General features: G+C 48.6%; 3 protein-coding genes across 6 annotated transcripts in view; 1 reads left to right on the top strand and 2 right to left on the bottom strand.

Moving 5' to 3' along the window:
* Positions 1-5,783, bottom strand: part of MOB1B (MOB kinase activator 1B) — a 24,717-nt gene extending 18,934 nt beyond the window's left edge. Inside the window, exon 1 of the mRNA XM_057380023.1 lies at positions 5,662-5,783. Within this exon, the coding sequence (XP_057236006.1) occupies positions 5,662-5,675 (14 nt within the window). The 5' untranslated portion in view covers positions 5,676-5,783. The remainder of the gene's footprint in view (positions 1-5,661) is intronic.
* Positions 5,784-9,833: 4,050 nt separating this feature from the next.
* Positions 9,834-16,255, top strand: GRSF1 (G-rich RNA sequence binding factor 1). The gene is made up of 10 exons (XM_057380053.1): positions 9,834-10,019; positions 10,099-10,243; positions 10,903-11,058; positions 11,320-11,460; positions 12,317-12,446; positions 13,861-14,021; positions 14,136-14,263; positions 14,836-14,971; positions 15,183-15,266; positions 15,997-16,255. The coding sequence occupies exons 1-9, from the start codon at positions 9,849-9,851 to the stop codon at positions 15,239-15,241; spliced, it is 1,227 nt and encodes a 408-aa protein (XP_057236036.1). The 5' UTR covers positions 9,834-9,848; the 3' UTR covers positions 15,242-15,266; positions 15,997-16,255.
* Positions 16,256-16,298: 43 nt separating this feature from the next.
* The window catches only part of RUFY3 (RUN and FYVE domain containing 3), a 30,605-nt gene continuing 25,395 nt past the window's right edge, over positions 16,299-21,508 (bottom strand). Inside the window, exons 14-18 of one of the 4 annotated variants that reach the window (XM_057380051.1) lie at positions 20,724-20,826; positions 19,990-20,066; positions 18,830-18,857; positions 18,498-18,572; positions 16,299-18,206 (exon numbers count right to left, since the gene is read on the bottom strand). In XM_057380051.1, coding sequence (XP_057236034.1) covers positions 18,063-18,206; positions 18,498-18,572; positions 18,830-18,857; positions 19,990-20,066; positions 20,724-20,826 — 427 coding nt within the window. In that variant the 3' untranslated portion in view covers positions 16,299-18,062. Of the gene's footprint in view, positions 18,207-18,497; positions 18,573-18,829; positions 20,067-20,723; positions 20,827-21,508 lie in introns of those variants that run through there. The other 3 variants (XM_057380046.1, XM_057380047.1, XM_057380048.1) reach the window with 3 other exon arrangements.

Below are 21,508 nucleotides of genomic sequence, written 5' to 3'. Positions count from 1 at the left end.
CCAAGGACCATCTGTGAACTGGAGAAGAAAGAGAAGGGAGGGTGATCAGGGTAGAAGTGTCATCACACATTAAATAAAAAAAAAAAAAAACCAGAAGGAAAGCTGGGACAAACAGCTAAGGTCAGAGTTAGATTTCAGGGTGAAAAAGGCACAAGAAAGGTGAATGAATTCGCTTCCCAGGACTGCTYTGAAAACCATCAATATCCATTTGCAAGGCAAAAACTACTGCTACCTTCATGAATTCACAGGATGGGACTGACACACACAATTACCATCTCCTCCASCTGAAYTGACTGACTGCTGACTCAGGCTCCRRATTTGAAATGGGAAGCAAAGCCTTGAATCAAACAGAACACGCCTGAGATGCCCACACACTGTAACTAAGCTGACTAAGAACCCAAAAGTTATTTCAAATGTATTCTTCAGGAACCAATTCCAGTGCATTTGATTCCATGCAAATCCTCAGCTCCCATTCCCTTCTTTCACATCTCCTCCCCAAAATATTGACCCGTGCAGCAGCACCCTGGGAAAGCATCTGAGAGATCCATACMCACAGATAACAAAGCAAAGCACTGCATCCTCACAATCCCACATCATGAAATGTAAAGGCTAGAGAATTTTTTTCAAGTCTGAGAAAAGTAATAAAGTTATAATCAGTTCTCGCTGAAAACAGATTTTATAGCAACTGAATTTGTAACCGATGGTTTCTGTCTCTATGCATTTAAAAGAAAAAAAAGAAGGCACGACAAAACCCAAACAGCAAGTTCATTGTAGCTCAATTCTAATAGGAAGTGGCTTAGTTTATAAATACTAAAAGCATCACAAAGCATGTCCTGCGGTTTAAGTTGATTTGTGGGCCAGAGGCTTATTGATAGCTCTGGCAGCAAGATCTGCCTTATGGCTTGTGAGGGGAGAATTAAAGTGACCAAATTTAATGCTGTTATTTACTTCTCTAAGAAAAACGAGCAGCTTCATTCTGTCAGCMTCTTGCAACCCTCCAGCCACTGCCCAGTACACAAGTGCTTCTAATATTTTATCCTTTTTCAAACAAAATAAAAAGGACTGTGGTATCTCTCAGGACAGCATGAGATGGAACTGTGACCCCCATGAAGAGGCCCTAAATCCAAAGACCTGTCTGAAAATTAAAAGGTGACAAARGCATTTGATAAAGACAAAAATCCCAGTCACTCTCCAGTGCACAAATGCACCCCAAAARTGATCCTCGTTCCCCAACTCCTCCYTGCAAATGGCAGGGCTCACTTACACTGCAAACACAAAGGAATGACAAACAAGGGAAAACAATTGTGGCACAAAAGCAAACAATTAGGAAGCAATTAAGACCGGACATCACTGCAATGTAGTAAACACAACTTTCACACTGAACAATGCCTTTCTTCCTATGCTTTTTTTATTTTTTCCATTCCAAATGAATGTTTCTGAGACAGCCTATCTACCAACATTTAAAATGACAATCACATATTTCACCTACTACACGTTCCCAAAACATAGTAGTGGGGTAAAAGTTGTTTTTTCCAAGTGCTGAGCCAAGTGCAGCTATCTCCCAGCCTGAACTGGTCTGCACAGCTCTGTGACTCCAAGGCAAACTCATTCTTGCAGAAATAAAAGCCAGGCAGCAGCTTCCTCGCTCTCTACCTCCAACCTCACGGATAAGGCAGCAGCACTCCATTATCTGTCACCCTAAACCCCATGTTTTACTTTCCTTCGAGTTCATTGTCAGAGCTGATTCCATTTAAACCCTACTGCTATGGAACACTTCTGCTTTCCTCACAACTCAAAATTACTGTTACCAAGGCTTAAAAAAAATCTTCAGGAAGCTGGCAGTAGCTTTACAGCTCTCTCCAATTTACTTATGGGCAAACCCGAGAGACTTCTTAATCCCGATATTTTTAAAAAAAAAACTAAAAAAAGGAACTGAATACATCACTAACGGTGACTTTATGTTAACACATTCCTGCCCGTTGAGCCTCTGCCCTGCTCCCATAGTATCATTACACTCCTCAAGCTAAAACTGAAGGAAACAAATACATTAAAACACAGGGGAAAACAGCTGGATATCCACTATATTTCCCATTTCTMACAGTTAGCAAATGCCTACACACTGATTTTTCATGAGCAAATTCCAGTTTAGGAGTGCCTGCTGGTCCTCTGGGGGAGTCCATGATCAAGAGAAGATAAAAACATCTCCACTAGTATGGAAGGAGCACTTACAAAACACTCAGCTGCTACACTGCCCACATTACAAAGGGAATTCCTTGGACAAGGAGCAGCAACTCGGGAAACCGAGGAAGGGATAAAAACAAACAGCTCTGATCTCCTCCAAGAGSAGGAGCAGCCTGAGGAATTGCAAAGTCCACACTGCTTGTCAGTCTGCAAACAAACCCGTCAGCTTTGATTTTGCTAYTATTCCACAAGAGATGTAAGGGTGGAGAAAAGTTAATGCCTCRCTACACCTTCTGCACATATATTTACACACAAAATATGATTTCAATTAAGAAARAAACAAACAACAAACCATGTGKAGCATCAGAAGCAGCTGCCAGGCTCCTCCACTGTGCTGYMGAATTAGGCAGAGATGAAGAGCACATCTTGCCCTCAGTTTGGTTTATAAATGAATCACAAACACAGGTGCCCCCAATAACAGCCACTCACCCTCAATCACCTCCAGCTGCTCCTCGTCCCTCCAAGGCTGATCAGGCAACAACTACTTAAATCAATCTCATTTTTAAAATCCCTGTGCTGGAATCTTCGGAGAGGGATTCACTAATCCAAAGATAGGGGTTCTGTGCAGTTTTTTAAAGGAAAAGATGATTTCAGAACTTCAATAACATAACTGAGTATTTTCCTTTTATAAATACATGGTTGTCATCTAGCTTCTTTTTTATGTAAGTTTTCCCAGCAGAGGATAAKGCAAGAATGTTGCCATCTGGCACGCCCACCAGAACTATCTTTAATTTTTTTCTTTGTGGATGTAAGCTAAGGTACCTGCAACTATGCTGTAATTTCCTTTTAGAGAGAACTTACCAAACAGTGGTTTTTTGGAACTGGAGATATTTTCTAGCACAATTCCCATTTTTAAATTGTTTTTAAAGATTCTGGACAGCTTATTCAACCATTGGAGAGGTTTATAAAGTCTTTTCAGAAAGGAAGGAATGGATCAGAGAGACAAAACCGCAGCGCTGAAAATAACAATTGCTGTCAAATCCGAGTTGTATTAATTCAGTRACTCGCCTCACAAGACAGTCTTTTTATAGTGTTCCCCACAAGCAGAGAAGACAATGGCTCCCCTTGATTTTATTTTCCCCCCCATGTAGCTTTATATGGCACTGGCCCTAGCAACAGGGAAGAATAGCCACGGATTTGACAGCAGCCAAGGGGCCCCACGCACTGTGTGTTATCCCAGCACAATCCCCCTGTTCTTTGACAGTGAGGAGCCTGCAGGAGARCACAGCTTTGGCACCGTGCTGGTGTCAGACTGACAGTCCCTGACGATAAACCTGTGCGACAGGTTCGCTGCCACGCAGGAAACACTCCCACTGCACGCACAAGGACAATCCTCCCCGGCTGTCCCCACAAACTGAGTCAGCTCACACAGGGACAGCAGTGTCACTCAGGCAGGCACAACAGCACAGGAAAACACCAATGACACCTCCACACCAGCAGAACCCGCAGTGAGAAAAGGGTGAAAAAGTGCTATGAGAGACTATGTTACAAGGACCATGCAAACATGGGGAGTTTGCAGCTCAAAATTCAAGTTGGCATTACTAACCTGCAGATAYCCAAGCACTATCTTAGAATAACTCTTATCAAGTCATAATTCAATTTTGGTAGAAGGTGATAGTAACTTTCTGGACCCCTCCCCCCCCAAAAAAAAAAAAAAAACCAAACAAACAAAAACCCCGGAACTCAACACCAGTAACAGAAAGTTTCTCTGGTCTCCCTGAGGCCTACCACACTTTTTTTTAACTTCTTCTTTTTTTTTTTTAATCCATTTCTAGACTGCAGATGAGCAAATTAGGTGCTGTCTACAACACTCTGCCAGCAACAGCTGAGGCAGCTTTGCCAACACTTCCAGCTTTGCCATGCACTAACTCCAGTTTCCACTTCTATACTTCATCCAAAAGGATCACTTTGGAACAATGGAGGTGGGGGTAAAGGTTGGCTTTCCTAGGTTTCAGAAGGGTCTGGAAAAAGAAACAAGCATCTCATTATTGCCTGTGACAGAGGGTGGAYGGTTTCATGCTTTTCCATTCCCAGTTAACCAAATGCCACGGAGATGGAGGCTCTCTAATTTGCAAACCAGACTCCCAGGACACTCGAAATCCTGTCCCCCTTCTCCACCGCGGCAGCTGAGAATTACGAAGGAAGGGGACAGCTGGGCTTCTCATTAGGAGCACGGAGCCTCAATCCAGGGACAATCATCTGCACTCACCTCCCGYTGGCAGCTGAGAGGTGCCTTTCAGAGCCCCTCTGGGGACACGGAGCACGACAAGCTAGCGGGCTGGCTACAGCAGAGTTAAAAGATAAACGCAAGGGAGGGACTGAGGAGGAAGCCAGCGCCAGGGTTATTTGTCTCCATGAGAACACAACTTACTGGAACACTCCAGCACGGAGATAAAGTCTCTTCTCTAAACCCAAGCTACATTTATATCTGCTGGTTATCAGTGTAAGCCTCTGACTAGGGTCAGATATTCCACCAAGTCCACGAGCTGCTTGCACGGAACACGGAGTGTGCGGGAACACACAGCGGGGACAAGGCCTTAATGGAGCTTGTCTCTTCCAGGGTGCCTTTTTCAGCTGCCCTGATCTCCCTTCTTTCCCTAGAGCGCATCTTCGCCTTAATTAATAGGTCACTGAACCGGTTTATGTTAATTGTCACAAGTACCTCGTCTTTGTTTCCAAGGGGAGGGACCAAAGTTCATTCGGTTCTTGTCCACGAAGCAGAATTTCCCGAAGTGGGGTTCTGAACCGCCACCGATCCCCGAGGGAGCTCCTGCTGCCGCAGTAAAGCCCTGGTTCTCCGCGGGGCTCAGCCAGGGGAGCCCCACCTGCCCGCTCACCTGCAGGGGATTCACTGCCACACAACAGCTCCAAATTCACATAGGGCACACCAACCTCTGCCCGCTAGAAATGAGATCCGCACGAAAATATCATAAAATCTCCCCTGGGGTGGGTGTGTGCCCCTGACCCCGCTCTCGCCCGCCCAGCGACACCCCTTGGCCGGGCAGCTCGGCGCTCACCGGGGAGCTCCACCGGGCTGATGATCCGTGCCTGTTTCCAAACTCTGTCCGGGAGGGGAAGCCGTGCGGGAAGGGGAAGCCGTGCGGGAAGGGGAAGCCGTGCGGGAAGGGGAAGCCGTGCGGGAAGGGGAAGCCGTGCGGGGAGGGGAAGCCCGGCTCGCCCGCCCTCCAAACGCCCTCACGGCTCAACGGCGGCCCCGGTGCTCTCTGCCGGCCGAGCGGGGCGGCTGCTCCCGGGCCGCCGGGGAGCGAGCGGGGCACAAAGGGAGACAGCGGCGAGCGGCCGGAGCGGGCGCCAGGCCGGCGGGGAGCGGCGGGGCTGCCGCGTCCCCTCAGCGGGCTCGGCTGCCCGGGGCGGCGCACGGCGACAGGAAAGGACCCCCCACACTCGGCGGGTACTCACAACAAGAAGCTCATGGCGATGGCGGCGGAGCGGGACCGGCGGCTGCCTGGGCTCGGCGCGGCTCGGCTCCACTCCCAGCGGCAGCAGCGGCGGCGGCGGAGGGCGGGCGGGTGCGGGGAGAGCGCCGCGGGGCGGGGACACGGCTCGCCCGGCCGCCATCGCCCCCAGCGGCCCCCGCGCCGCCCGCCTCCCTCCCTCCCTCCCTCCCTCACAGCTGCGGGGCTCCAACACTGTCCCTCCCCTCACCGCCATCCGGCCTCAGAGTGCCCGTGTGAGTGCGCACAGACACCTCCATGGACACGGGCACCCACTGTCCCCTCAGCGTCCCGCTCAGCCCTCAGGACAAAGCGCCCAGGTACCAGCCCACAGTCACCACCGCCACCACCTGAAAAACAGGCATTAACCGGCGTTTCTGCCCTCCTCATCAAATGTCATTCTAATTTTCTTAATGAATTCGAATATTCCTTAATATTTGATTTGTGAGCAATTTCTAACTGGGCTGGTGAGGGCAAGCGGTCAGCAAAGGAGGGGCACCCCTCAGGTTACACTGTGGGCAGCTGAGGTAAAAATACTGAATTTCTGAGGTAAAAATCCTGCAGTTTTTCTAAAAAACCCTTGGCAGGCAGGTATAGTCACACCCCAGTGCTTTTTACGGCAGAAATTGCAGTCCCAGGGTATAATTTTCACAGGAAAATCTGGCTTTGTTTAAGTCAGTAAGAAGATACTGTGGAGAGGGCACAGGAGAGGCAGCACGACCCCCAGGAATTCTCTTCTGCTGGAAGGGGATTCAGCAATCCCCAAAAACCTCACACTGCTGCAGGTAGGGCAGAGGAAAACCTGATGACTTTCAGATTTATCAGGCAAATTCAGCACATCAAAACAGGCTACAGTCCCACAAAACACCGAGTTTCCGTAGAGCACGTCAGGGGTTTCAGCTATAACACCTCAGGTGGCCGCACTGACAGTCAGCTGCTTCCCTCACATTTTTAAATGCTGAAACTGCATTTTCCACTTTGTCTCTCTGTCCTTCAGACCAAGTCAAAATGCCAGGTCAGTGCATTTCTAAGTAAATTAAAATTACATCACTGTTTTTAGGACACCTTTAAAATCCAGTGTTTTACTGGGCATCAAAGGTATAATTAAAAAGCGTTTCTCTACGTTTGCAATGCTCCTTTTGGCTGTTTAGCCAAAGTGCTGGAATGGGTCTTGGGGCACTTTGTAACAGATGCTGTCAGACTGAGTTAGCCCCATAAATCAAACAAAAATACATCACTGATCTTTCTGGCACATTCCTGTTGGGACACGAATAACCTCSGTTCCCTGTTCCCACCCATACACTTCCTTCTACCCACAGAACGTTTTATTTTAGCGGCAAGTTAAAATTAAACGTTGGTTACTGCAGTAGGAAGTGCTTGGCCAGGAGAGACGCTTATGTAAGGTGCAGGTTTTCTGTCTCCATGWATGCGGGGCTGTTTGGGATGCTGAGGGTCACATGAAGGGCTGTCTCAGCCGAGGGGCTGGCGGGGACTGCAGCCTTATGTAAGGACAGACCCGCTCCGCTGCTCCGGGGGAGCACAGCCCGCGCTCCTGCCTCGCCTCTGTCATCTCCGTTTATCCTGCGCACTGCAGAGCCTAAAGAATTCCTCTGGAAGAGCCCTCCAGCTGACACAGTGCTGCGGTCCTGAACTGAACTTCTCAGCTTTTCAGCACAGCTCGGTAAACACGGAACATTCCAGCTGAGAGCAGCATAAAAACTGAGATGGCAGTACTTAATGTGTGTATAGGATCGGGAATACAAAAAGGGAAACAACAATTTGTTTTGAAAAAGAACACTGCATATAAATAATGTTGCAAAATACCACAACAGAACAGAAGGTCAATTTTTCTTGACAGCACAGAGGGATAAGKAATGTTTCCCAATACGAGATAAGCACTTGTTTTGGTATCATATCTCATGATTTTCTGATCATAATTTTCAGTCTGATTAGACAACATAATAGCTGATATTGATTATTCTCAACAACAACCTGTGTAACATTATTAATGAAAAAGGCATCCTCCCAGGTAGATAAAATTTTCCAAGAYAGATAAATTCTTGGTCCACAGCAGTATGGAGGCATCTCCTGGGATTTTCTATTTTTACAAAGGCACATTCCCTCTCTTAGGCAGACTTCATTCAACAGCAGTTCTGTTGAGTGCATAAATGCAAATTTTCTTGTCCTAGGGTGACCCTCATATTCTACCGTAGATGCAGAGGCTTTGATCCGTCATGTAACTAAGGAAGCTCTGAGATTCCATGGAAACTTCACTACCAAGAGTTGCCCAACAACATGCTGCCCTCTAAAGGTAAGTCTCACAAACCTGACAAGCTGCCAGACAAGCAGCAGTGGGTGTTTTTTCCTGTTTCTTGGGAAACAAGCAAATCTAAGGAAAAATGGATGGAAGATGTGCATCCCTTCCTTGCACCCTGCTTGGTCACAAGGGAAGAATGCACCTAACATTCCCTTGGTCCCTAAGATTTAGGCATCTGCTTATTCAATTAAACTGAAAGCACAAAAGCCAATCTAGATACAGATAAGTGCTCAAGATGAATTCCCACAGTTCTCTTGATTTTTTTTTTCTTCTATAACATTTGCTTGCTTATTTAAAGGTTTTGAAGAGATATCTGGCAAGTTGACTATGAAAATATGGAATGTGAACCACTTGAGCACTGAGGTCAACATTCCTTTGAAAATGTGCATAATACACGGTTTACCTTGAAAATTCAGAAGGGTCAAGAGTGCTGTTGTCAAGGGGCTGTGCTATTCTCAGGGTTATAGTCTGTCATGTGAAAGTTTGTTACAAGCAGTAGTTTGCAAAAGCACCAGCCAGCAACAAGAGGGTGACATAAAGGAGCTTGTTCACATTTTTAAAATGGTGATAAGAAATGTTCAAGGCTTCTGATAAGCGAGTGTGTTGGCAGCACAGTAAGATRAAAGACTTGTGCAGAAAAACCCAAGATTGTATTTTGGGTTTGATAGTTTGCAATGGCTTGAAATTGCAACTCTTATTTGGTGATCCCCAGCCTTCAAGTGCAGGCTGTTGGAAAAGAAAGGAATACCTCAGCTGTCATGGCTGTCACCATCTTCCTCACTGTGGGTTCCCGGCACATCCTCTTTGTGTCAGGTCTTTCCCCCTTATCCCTCTTGGATCTAGCAGTGACAGCAGGACTGTGTTCCCCGATCACCTGGAAGGGGAATGTTGTTTGTCACCCGTTTGTCACCTGTTTGTTTGAACAGGTTCAGCCAGTGCTGCCTCTGTGACCTGCAAACAGGGATTGGAGTGAGGGGGAGAAAAACAGCTCTCTTGGAAAATCTCCAGGGAAGGGGTRTAAAAGGCTTGCCAGTGATGAAGCCCAACTTAAAACCTTGTCTTGCAAGAAACCATCTGTGTCCTGGGCTGATCCCCGCAGTGGGGGCAGCAGGGGAGGGGGGATTCTGYCSCTCTGCCCCGCTCAGGTGAGACCCCATAKGGAATGCTGCRTCCAGCTCTGGGGTTCTCAGCACTGGAAGCATGTTAACCTGTCAGAGCAAGTCCAGAGGAGGCCTCCAAGGTTATCAGAGGGATGAAGCACCTCTGCTCTGAGGAAAAGCTGGGAGATTTGGGATTTTGATCAGCCTGGAAAAKAAAAGCTTCAGGGTGGCCCAATTCTGGCCTTTCAGTGCCTGAAGGGAGCCTGCAAGAAAGATGGGGACTACTTACAAGGGCCTGGAGTGAYGGGGTAAGGGGGAATGGCTTCACACTGAYAGAAGGCAGGGCTAGATGGGATATTGGGAAGAAGTTGTTCCCTGTGAGGCCCTGGTACAGTCTGCCCATGTGGTTGTCCCGTGCCTGTAAGTGTGCAAAGCCCTGCTGGACGGTCCTTGGGCCAACSTGCGATAGTGGAAGGTGTCCCTGCCCATRGCAGAGGGTGGAACGGGATCATCTTTAAGTTCCGTTCCAAGCCAGGCCCCTCTAGGACACAGCTCCGTGATAGGAAGATGCAGCAGTGACAGCCGCGAAAGCCCGCCCCATTCCCGGGACTCCCAGGCACGCCCCGGCAGAGCGGCGGGCACCCRTCCCGCAGTGCACGGCGGTGCCCGGGAAGCGCTTCCCGCACAGAGGCTGCCGGGAAGAAAGGTCGCGGAGGCGGAGCCGCCATCCCCGGCATGGCCGTGGCCGCCGCTGCCCGCCGCGCTGTGTCCGCGCTGCTGCTGGGCCGGGGCCCGGCGCTGCTGCCCGCGCTGCGCCTGCCCCGGCCCGCCCCGCTCCCGGCCCCGCTCCCGGCCCCGCTCCCGGCCCCGCTCCCGCTCCGCGCCGCGCTCCGCGCATACAGCCAGGTACGGCCGCGCGAAAATGGCGGGCATCGACCCCTGCGACAAACTGCTGCCTCCTTCTCACCCTGTGTGTCCSTGACAGGTCACAGATGCTCCGTCCCGGGAAGGTCGCCTCTCAGAGCAGGAGCCCGCCTCAGCCAAGGCGGAAAGCGACAGCGTGTACCTCGTCAGGGCACAAGGATTCCCATTCTCGTGCACCGAGGAAGATGTCCTTACCTTCTTTGATAGTACGGGTGCTCATTTTCCTGACTAACCGTTCTGCATGCTGCTATTGAACCCACTAGTTCATGACTATTTAACGGAAAGAAAATTTAGAGATCGTTAGSTAGAGAAAGATGAGGTTTTATTATTCCTGCAAAATTATTCACATTAACACATATAAAGGTAATAATCAACCTCCGAACTACTGGACACTGACTAGGCACTCATCTTTATGGCCTCTTAAATTTAACTGGACAARTTTTTCACTTCTTAATYAGTTTCTCCACAGCAAAGGCTATGTAATTCAAAGCGATGCTCTTACAGACCATTATGGCTAACCCAAACTCCTCTCTTGTCACGAAGCTGGAGGGTTTTATTGGTTAAATTGCAATATTGGTTTCTGATCCTAATTGATAGTGCTTACATACCTTTGTAGTGCTGATCCTTCCATACTGTCATACGATGCTCCATCCTTCCAGAGGCCAGATGCAAGTTTTTTAATTACTTGCTAACCTGCCAAACTGTAAAGCAAGTCAKTTTGAAGTTAGACTTCATGTTAGAAATGCAAGTATTCCACCTTCTGTTCGGTAGTGCTGAGGGGATGTGCACTGTGGTCAGGCCAAAGAGATCCCTGTGTTTGATGCAGTCCTGTATGTTCCTGTGTTGTGTGTCCCTTGGTTTGCAGGCTGTAGAATTCGAAACGGTGAGAACGGGATACACTTCCTCTTAAACAGGGATGGGAGGCGCAGCGGGGAGGCTTTGATCGAGCTGGAGTCCAAAGCAGATGTCCAGAGAGCCCTGGAAAAGAACCTGAGGTACATGGGCCCACGTTATGTGAAAGGTGGGTTTGGAACAGCACAAGTGATGACATTGCAGTAAAACTCCTCAGTGAATGATAACTTGGTGATTAATAAAGTGGGCTGGTGTGGAGAGGCAAAGGGGTGGAACTGAGCAAGCAAAGGGGCAGCACCACAGAGCATGGGGTGGGGGAAGAAAGGGGATGGAGCTTTGCAGGGGGCAAACGCTGCCTTAGGAGAGTGCCTGCAGAGTGCTGCCTTCCAGTGCCATGTGGGAAAACGTTCCATGGCTGTGTTCCTTGCAGTTTTTGAGATCCATGATGGTGATGTGGACGAATTGCTGCGCTGCCTGCGGAACGAGTCACAGGCCATGAACGAAGGGGTTGTGCTGCTCCGAGGCCTTCCTTTCACTGCCACCGAGGAAGACATTGAAGATTTCTTCGCAGGTAAYTCAGCCTGGGCCATTCTCTTCCTTTACCAGGCATTCACTTGCCTAAGTTGATGCTGTTCCTCTGGGGACAAGGCAAAGCACGTGCAGTATTTTACAYCTGAAACACCACAAGGAGTTGCTGTTCCCCAGAAGTCACTCAGACTTTCTGAGCACCCTGCAGAGTTTTCCTGCACCTCTGACCTTATGCAGGTCTAACCCCATATCAGCACTTATAACACACCCATTGGGGGCCAGGGGAAACAAAGAAAGGGGACCAGATGTTGTGGTCTGCAGGTGAATTGCCCCCAATACATAATTTGGCAAACCTGAGAAGGAAAAGGCTTGTGGGATACTTACAGCCCAGGTGAATGCAGCATGGGTGTTCCCAGCTGTGACATCAACATGGGTAGGTCACATACGCCACTTGGATCCTTGTCCCATGCTCTGTGCTGGAGCAGTCCAAGTCCTGGCTCCCCAAGATGAAATTCTACAGCACAAAACATGAAATTCATTGAATCTGACTCGATTTTTAAAAATACAGAACAAAAACTACCATAATAGAAAATTTCAAGAAGGTTGGTGCTCTGCATCTGCTTGTCTGCTTGTTGTCTGGAACTTGAATTCACTTACCTGAAGTCTCAAGCTGATTCCTTTTTTAAGTAAGGCTTCTGTGAAAACTACATTAAAGCAAACAAATTGGGAGTTTGAAAAAGTTACTTAGGCCAGCATGAGCAGTTGTTTCAGAACTATTTAGCTGCCCAATTAGCTTGTCAAAACCCAGAAGAATAAGGGAAGAAACAAACAAAAACTTTGTGAGCTGTAGTGCAAGTTCCTGCCACAGTCAGTGCCTTTTTCTCCCCTGCCTTCTCTAGGTTTGAAAATCACAGACATAGCTTTCATTTACCGGGGAAGCAGAAGAACGGGAGAGGCTTTCGTGCAGTTTGCGGCTCCTGAAATGGCGGCTAAAGCCCTGTTACGGCACAAGGAATATATGGGAAATAGGTAGGTACTTGCCTGGAGTTCAGGGGTAGGAGAGCACTGTATGGAGCACCTGTGTGATGTGGAGCTTCCTGCCAGGTGCCACAGCTCATCTCACACTGGAGGGCAGGGGGTACCTGCAATGCTCATAGTTTGGGAGAATTTGGGGGCTCTCAGAAAGTCTCCTTGTCTTTAGGCGTTCCTGAAGACATTCTCATCTCAGCCTTCACAGTGGGGAACAATGGATAGACAGGGTCTGCCCAAGCCTCAGTGCATCTGTATGTCCTTGAGACGTGTGGTCCTGCCAAACAAGCACAGACCACTTTTTCCCACAATCATATCATTTAGGTTGAAAAAGGCCTTCAAGATCATTGTGTCCACCCATTAACCTAAACACTGCTCAGGCCACCCCTAAACCCTGTCCCTAAGCACTACATATACACAGCTTTTAAATACCTCCACAGCTGTGGTCAGAAAAGAAAATCCAAACCACCAAGACAGCTTTTCCTGCTGAATTTTCTGACTTCAATAATCTATAAAACTTACTCTGCACCACACATAATAAAAAATGTCTCCAAACCTTACCTCTCCTCCTGCACACCACCTTCCTTCCTGTTTCCTCACTTCCTGTTCCCATGTTGCATTTCATTGTGTTTGATGCCCTCCCCACTCATGCTAAAAGCAAACAGCTGTTCCATAGGCCAAATTTAATTAGTCAAATTTATCAGACTCCCYTACTAATAAGGAGGGAGTAAGAGACTAAGAGATTAATCCCAAAGCTACTGTTACTTTTCTTTTGTCATGATAAAACAAGAGCTGGCCTGACYCACCTGAGCACACACCTCCATTTCCATGTGATTAGCCAAGAAATGAAGGGGTTTCCAAAACTGCTRTCAGCTTGTTCCCATTCATTCTTCCTGGTTTTATCCAGAACGGGCCTCCAGCAGTGCCCAGTGTGGAGTTGGGATGCAGGAGCTGAGCAATCAGCTGTCAGCCTCCACACAAGGTTAATTCCCTTACTTCAGGAAGGGAGGAAGGCCCCCTCTCTTGGATGTCCATATTTCCTTTCATCACACTGTTCCTTCAGTGCTCTGGAAATTGCCTGATTTAACACTGGTGGTGTCCCATCAATTTCACAGCCATATGGAAAATCCTGGGGCTCCAGTGAAGTATTTCYTGTGACCCTGTGCCTCTTCTGGTTTTGCCTATTCTGGGGCTGGGTAGGGTGTTTCATTTGGGGTTTGTAGAAATCGGTGCTGTTAGCAGAAGTGCAGTGAAGGGAAAAGAACCTCAGTGAAATGMATTAATTATTAAATACCTTTTTGGGTAATGGCAGGGTTCTCACCCCCGGTACCTGAGGAGAGCCAAGGCAGGACACATCTGGAAGGTGCTTTCTCCAAGTGCTGAGTGCCATGTGCTCTTTCCCTTTGGAYTGCAGGTATATAGAAGTGTACGTGAGCAGAAAGCACCAGATGCAAAGGCACATGCCTTACAGCAGTCAGGCAGTGGCCTACTCCAGAGGGAGACGAGAGTATGAATCCATCTCCGAAGAAAGGGGCTGGAGAGAGACTGGAGGCTCCAACGTCAAAGGAGAACTTAGTGAGTCATGAGCCCTGTCATGAGYGTTCCTCAAGGTCCCCTCATGTCACAGCTGTCACAAGATGGAGAGGGGCACTGCAAGCACTAGTGATGGTTTTTCCCTTCCTTCCACAGAACTGTGCAGGGAAGGAACAGAAAACTCCAGGAACGTTTCAGAGTCTGAGACCACCTCATCACCACCACAGTACTTTGTGCACATGAGGGGCTTTCCTTCCCAAGCTAGTGCCCAGGATATAATAAATGTGAGTAACAGTGAGGCTACGGATGAAATGTGGTGCTGTCATTACCAGTGCAAACCCTCAGTTAATTGTTACAGCGGAAGCAGTTGCAGACTTTTAATTGGTTTGTGTCCATTAGTCCTCAGTGCTTTGTGGCTTTGGACAGCTGTGGCCTCGGGGGCACAACTGGCATCTACTCCTCTCCATGAACAAGAAGGAATTAAGCCTTGCTGGGTTGTTTAAATATCCCTCACTTGGCTTGAGGAGCCATTGAGAATCTAAAGCAACATTTCAGAGTAGCTGACTGCACAGAAATGTTAATGGTGTACATTAACACTGTACCTGCACTGACATGTACAGAACATGGGTGCTGTGTGAGGGTTTTTGTTCCTGGCTGGAGTTACTATGCCAGGAGCTCACGGTGGGTGGAACAGGTGACTGAGAGTGCCTCAGCTTCACCCAGATGGATCAGGGAGCCTTTTGCTCTCGGGAGCTCAGACCTCCGGGTTTGGGGAGTAAAACCACTGAGTTTCTGGGGAATAGGGTGCATTGCTGTTGTTCCTTTCTCACCAAACTCTTACTTTCCTCTTTTTCAGTTTTTTGCTCCACTGAGGCCCACAAGGATCTTGGTGGAATATAACTCCCATGGAGATGCCACAGGAGAGGCACATGTGCATTTCCAGAGCCACGARGATGCAGTCACAGCGATGGCCAAGGAGGGGTCACAGATGGGTAAGTGAGAAAAAGAGAGGGGATCCCCAGGACTGAGACCTCAGGTGGTTTGACACAGCTCATCCCCTGCTGCTGTTAACATCCTGCGCAGAGGAATCACTTTAGCTTTCCAAATTGCAGTGAGCCATGGGCTTTGGAGAGAAAAAAAAAAAAAGTCCAATGTAACACATGCAAGTGCCCGACCTCAGCYCACCTCTCTTACCTTCCCCAGAGTGCTGTGCCATTGAGCTGTTCCTGAACGAACATCCAAAGAGAAAGGAGAACTGCTAGTGACAGTGGCACGGGTGCAGGCTTGGTAAGCACAACCATCTCTGTCCTTCCTGCTTTGCTTGTAGCAACGTGTGCCYCAGGCTCACAATGCCTGGTATTCCAACCAGCCCAGAGGGTAAAACAGAGAGGGGCTGAAGGGGACCACCCCCAGCCTGACACCAGGTGTCCAGCCTGGATCCCACAGCCTGCACCTCCAGATTCCACAAGTGCCAGTCCCGCAGTGCAGAAGCAGCATGAAAAGCTCTGATGGGGTTATATTCTCTGGCAAGGAGATGAAACATGGCTAAACATTTCCCATAGATCTGGCTTAATATTAATCAGTATTTTGGATGTGGTAGGTTTCTTGTCCCCGTGGAAGATGGTGGACAGCTTGTTCCATGAATTCCCTTCAGAAAGTGGGGCTGGTGGTCACTGCTCCCCAGGCCCTGGCCCCCAGCAGCAGGGAGGGCAGCCCACCCATCCTGGGTCAGTAATCCAGGCCAGGGAGAAGTCCTTGGGGCAGGTTCAGGATGTGCACTCCCACATCTCACCTGCATCCCACACTTCCTTGGCACCTCTCTCACATTGGTGCCTGTGCTGTGGGAATTAAACACCATCACCCTGTGTGCCTGTGCTGCAGCCCCACCTGAACATTTTGCACCCAGGATCTGCAGTATTTCACTAGAGCCAAGCTGTTACTAAGCATTGGGCAAAAAAGGAGAGCAGTAAGCCACAGTGAGGGAGTGATTTTTATTTTTCCTCTTCCTTGTTTTTAGGCCAAGCAAACACATTCCGTGGGTGTGAGCGTGAAGATCAGGTCCAAGTGTCACCACTCAGCGACGAGGACAAGCTAAGATTAGTTGAGCCTTGTGTAAGAGCTTGTAATAATGTGATGGGCTGTGGGGAAGTTGCACCAGGAGTGGCTGCAGTGGGAATGGCCAAGRCTGCATGGTGGAGCAGTCCTGGGCTCCAGTTGCATCAGGGTGCATTAATAAAACACCAGGATTGCCAATCAACAGCTGAGTGATCCAAATCCTCCCTCACGTGCACGTTCTACCTCGGAATCCTTTCACATCTCTAGCCCAAGGGGAATGGAATGGAAAGACCACTCAGGAGGCAGGATATAGATGATCAAGTTTTTTAATTGTGTGGAAGAAAATTAACATCAGAAAACCTTATGTGGAACAAAACATCAGAAAACCTGCTCCCCTATTCGCAAGGTCCAGGTGTCAGCCCACACTGGCATGACACAAAGTGGCAGCCAGCACCGTCCTGCTTCCAAAATGCCAGTCCAATGGCAGCCACCAAGGCTCTGCTCTGAAGGGGGCTCAGCCACCTCCCTGCTCCAAGGAGTTTAATCCTCCATGTCCAGTTTAATCCTCCCTCTGCTTTGCCTGGCTCTTACTTTCATCTGGAGGGATGAGTCACACTGGAGTTGGGTGCAGGAATTCACTGTTGGATATGTACAGTACGTATTCAGAACTACTGACACTAAATTTGAGTGTTTTGTGCATCCATCTCCAGTGTCCCACCCCTTCAGAAAACTCAGGAATTCACCTAAAGTCCAGGCTTTCAGTATTTCAATGTTTACAACTCCTGCCATACTTTACAGCATAGCAGCAAGGAGATGGGGCAGGAAGGTACTCTGGGAGCAAAGAGCAGAGTAGGGATTGGGTGGCTGAACATGCAAGTTCAGATCCTAGAAGGATCTAGGAGAGATGACTCRTGGTACAAACCAGCACCAACCATGTCAGTACCTCAGCTCCAAGAGGCTTTTTCATGCGCTTCCAGCCAATCCAATGACTAGAAAATCCCCTCCAAGGAATTAACCACTGCCCCCAACAACATATGTACAAACCCCAGTGCATTTCACACCAGTGCATCCRCTTTCTATGAACTACAGGGCATTCTGTGGTCTCAAGGACTGCAGGAAGGGCCAGTAGGAAAAGAAGCAAACACTACCGTGACACGAGAAAGCCACCACTTTTTGGACTAACAAAATTCCTTGAGTGAACAGTAACAAAGAATGATGTGGYACAAACCATGAAACCTCTCTGAACCGTATGTGCAATTAAAATTTCTAGTAGGTGAAAAGTGTTCCCATTTAGTTTTGATCCAACAAAAAGTGAAATGCCAGGTTTATTGTAACAACATTTCCATGTGTGCAAGGTGGAGAGGTGGGTCTGAGTGGCCCTAAACCTGTGTCTGGGATGGGGACTGGGCCCAGCCCCTAAAGCACAGAGGGGGATCAGAACATTCACAGCTTGTTTGGGGTACCCCTGTGCAGATGGAGCCCCTGGCCAGAGCTGGGAGCCAAGAAAACACAGGTAGGATGTGTTCACTGGTGTCCTGCCTGCCCTGCTCACACCATCCACCAGGGTTCCCAGGATGAGCCAGCCTGTCCAGGGCAGCCGGAAAAGGGGAAATGGGATTTCAAGTGCAGCCAGACTGAGGAATACCAATGCCCCTGCTGGGTTTTGGGGAGCCTTTGCTCAGCAGCAGCAGCAGCAGCACACACCCATGCCACATGGATGAGGGTGAGAACATTCCCAACTTACGCACACAACAGCTCTGGCTTGGGCAGGGGCTCCCAGAGTCCTGACACTGCTCAGGCACACCCTGGGCTGCTCCGTGACATTCCCAATGCAATCTCCACAGCACAGGTGGATTTTGGTACAGGGAAGGGCTCAGACTGCTGTTTTAGTAACAGGAGACTCTAAACACCAAGAAGCTTGCTTCCCATCTGACCTCTAAAGCACATGGGCAAGTGTCTTCACATTCCCCCTGAACAACTCCATAAACGCAGCTCCAACCGTTGTTTGTCACCTCTGCCAGCTGTTCTCTACACGGGGCTGCTGGAATACTGCTGGATGAGCCGCTGGTGGCACGGGTTGCAGACACGCTCGGGGTTGATGCTGGACGGGAGGGGCAGCTCGTGCACCGAGCACGCTTCACAGAAGGTGCCCCCACAGTTCTTGCAGATGTTCTGGAATGCAGGAAATGAACAGAGGAATCAAGGAGAGGTTCAGGTCTTGGCAGACCAACTGTGAAAACACAGACTGAGCTAATAATGGGAAGAAGCTGCTAAGGGGAAGGAAAACACTGAACAGGGCAGAGCAGGGCAGCATTTAACAAAGTTATGTTAAGGGCAGAGGGGCCTGCAAGGGCTCATGTCTTGGTACAAGTTACCAGCAGGAATCTGTGATTCCATAACCAAAACCAGAGGGAACTCACAGTCACCAGGTGTGGCAGATGCCAACACAAGTCCAGGAGTTACCTTTCTTTGGCTCCGGCTGTTCTCCTCCTGGCAGAGCTGGCAGATCTCAGCATGTCCAGGGCCTGCCAGCTGCTCCTAAAGCCCAAAACAAAACCAAGACACTGCTTTACATGGCTCCCGTGGCAGAGCTCTGCAGCAGCAAGAGGGGAACTAAACACCATTTTCACTGGGAATGAGCTGACAGAAGCAGAAATTGCGAGTGGACGAGACAGCACAAGGCATCCCAGTGACACTCTGGGGGTCTGGCTGTGCTTTGCCAGGCACATGGAGGAGTGGATTTTGGTCCAGCTGATTTACAGAAAAGAGAACAACCAACAAGGAGAATCACCCACCTGCTCTTCCTGCACGCYGCTGGGTGACCTACAAGGGAACAACAGCATCACTTGGACTATGCCTTGCATCACCACAGCCTTTAAATAAAACATCTGGGCTATCAGGGAATTCCCTCATCCTGTTTTAAAAACCCTCCCCCATAAAGAATTTTGAGTAGCACTCCTGGTTCAATGGCAAGAGCAGAAGTAAAAATAGTGATATGCCTTCAGGAGAGCAGGGGAGAGGGAGCATAAACACAGAAAAGCCTGTTTAGGTGCTACAGCACAACAGTTTGAAACTGGCCTTAAACGCAGCCCTGCAGGTCTGATCCCTACACCTGCTGTGAGAGGCAGCAGTGAAGCACCACAAGGCCTTGACACCATCAGCCTGACCCTCACTTGCTTAAACACTCCATGTGAAATGAGGGTAAAAAGCATCTCAGGCCAGGAAGGTTTTTAGCATCTGGCAAAGCAGATTTGAACTGCTTGATGCTATTTTTAAGAGGATACATTCCTGATTAASTTCCCATTGGCACTTGAGACACTGCAGCAAAGCCCTGACAGTCAGAGCACTTCCAATAGGCTGTCCCATCCCCAAGCCAAAGCCTCAGCACTGCACTGTGCCCAGGGGCTTTGAAAACACCTTTTAACTTCTACAACCAAATACTAAAATCCTGCAACAAGAATCCTCCTCTGTAATAATTCAGTTTGGAAACAAGTGACCTGAACCACAATTTTACACAGCCATAATTTTAAAATCTCACTTCAAGTTCTCTTTCCCCAGCAGCTTCTCTTTAAGAGGTGCAAATACCCTTCCTGCTTTCCCTCACCGAAGATACTTTGGACATGAGCTCCAAAGGACTTGCATTTTGCTCACCAGGGATTCTTCAGTCAGAAAAGTTAGKAAACAGCAGATTTAGACAGAAAAAATTTCCAAGGTAAATGGGAGAGACACAGAGCTTTTCCCATCTGGAAGAACTGATGGCAAACAACAGAACTTCATCTTTCCCTTTGAGAGCTAAGGAAAARGAGCAGCAAACTCAACAAAGGACATGAGGTTGGAAATCTTTCTTAAAAAGGGAAGTTGAACTATTCTAAACTCCTTGTTGGCACAGAAGTTGGAGAAGGGAAAGCAGGACTTTAGAAAGGAGAGGCAGAATGAGATTTGCATCCTTCCCTACCTGTGTGGCAGGACACTGTTCTCTCTCASTGGCTGCTTCAGTTTAGCATTTTCTTCGTGGATTTTGAGCTTCCCATCCTGCCAAAAGGAAACACTAACCCATCAGTTGCACTGAAGAAACTCCAGTTTCACTCCTGCCACACTGCATGTGGAGACTTGGAGCTATTCTGGGATGCTGCTCTGCCTCTCCTTGGCATCTCCTCTGGGAGCAGCTCTTGGTGCTTTCCTCCTGCTGTGAACAGAGGGGACTGTGCCTCTCCGGGATGGGCAGGGGTCCCTGACCTCCTGGTACCAGAAACACCACATCATCAGCTATTATTTGCAGAGCAGGGGTTGAGAATGAGGATGGGCTGAAGAGGTTTTGTAAAAGTTGACCAGAGACAACTTCCCCAGCCAGCAAAGAAAAGAATCCTCCCCTTCTCCCCAGCTGAGATGTGGGTCCCAGCTTGAGCACTTCACTGAAATTGTGTAACATTGGTCAAAGACAAAAAGACAAAACTGCATCRTTCAAGCAGGCAAGGGAGAAGCAGAGAACTGCAAAAGCCATCTCTGTTACTGCAGTTCTCATTGTTACAATGCAAACTGCCTGTTCAGAGWGTGTAAAAATCTTCCCAAAGCTCCTCTGGTTGTGGCACATGAACAACAACCATTTATTGCCCGAGAAAGCTCCSGAAAATCAAATGAGCCAAGTGAAACTGTACCTCAAACCCGAGCCAAAAACCAAAGTCACATTACCTGTCTGAGCCAATTCTTTGGGCCTTTTTTGCTTTCTTGGCTGTGCTGGTGACTGTGAGACCATCTGTCTCTTTCCCGCCTTAGTTCCAGTTCCAGGTGGCTCCTGGAATACCAGGTGGAATTGTGAATAAAGGATGGTTTGGGGACACTTGGCAATGACAGCCGATGAACTGTTTGACCCTCTCTTCACACCCCTAAGTMAAGAGTGAGAACTGCCTCCTGGAACCCAGAGCTGTCTCACAGTGTGCTAAGCCATAGTATGTCAGGATGAAATATCTACAAGTCCTTCATCTAATTCTGGCACAATTTAGCACCCAACTGATGCAAAACCAGACCTATGTGGCCATGTCCTCCTAAGCTCACCCATGCACACCCAGGACCTTGCACCTATTGCTGACCAAAGCCATTTGCTGGTTGTCTGAGCAGCTTTTTGAAAATGGAAACAAAAAGCTGGGCGAGGAGGGGAAGAGAGGACAAAAAACCTCCGTGCATCCAGCAATGCTCCCACAGAATTCATCCCAGTGACCTTGCAACAAGGCTGCAGGAAATGCTCTTCTATTTTAAGAAAAGAAATTTGTCTGCATCCCTGACACTGCTGAAGTCATGAGMAGGGGAAAATGTGATGACTTTTGACAAGGTCTCTCTTTGGCTTCCAGCAAAACTAAGAGCAGTTTCAATGGAAAAAAAATCCACATCACAGTACTGTGTGGCAGGCAGACAACCAAAATCACTGCCATTGGTCCAGATCCTTCAGTGTTTGCTCCAGACAGAGACTTGGCTGCTCA

Source organism: Malurus melanocephalus, unplaced genomic scaffold, assembly GCF_030028575.1.
Source record: "Malurus melanocephalus ecotype Western Australia unplaced genomic scaffold, MMel_1.1 scaffold_433, whole genome shotgun sequence".
NCBI lineage: Eukaryota > Metazoa > Chordata > Aves > Passeriformes > Maluridae > Malurus > Malurus melanocephalus.
This window is presented reverse-complemented; position numbering and strand designations above follow the sequence as displayed.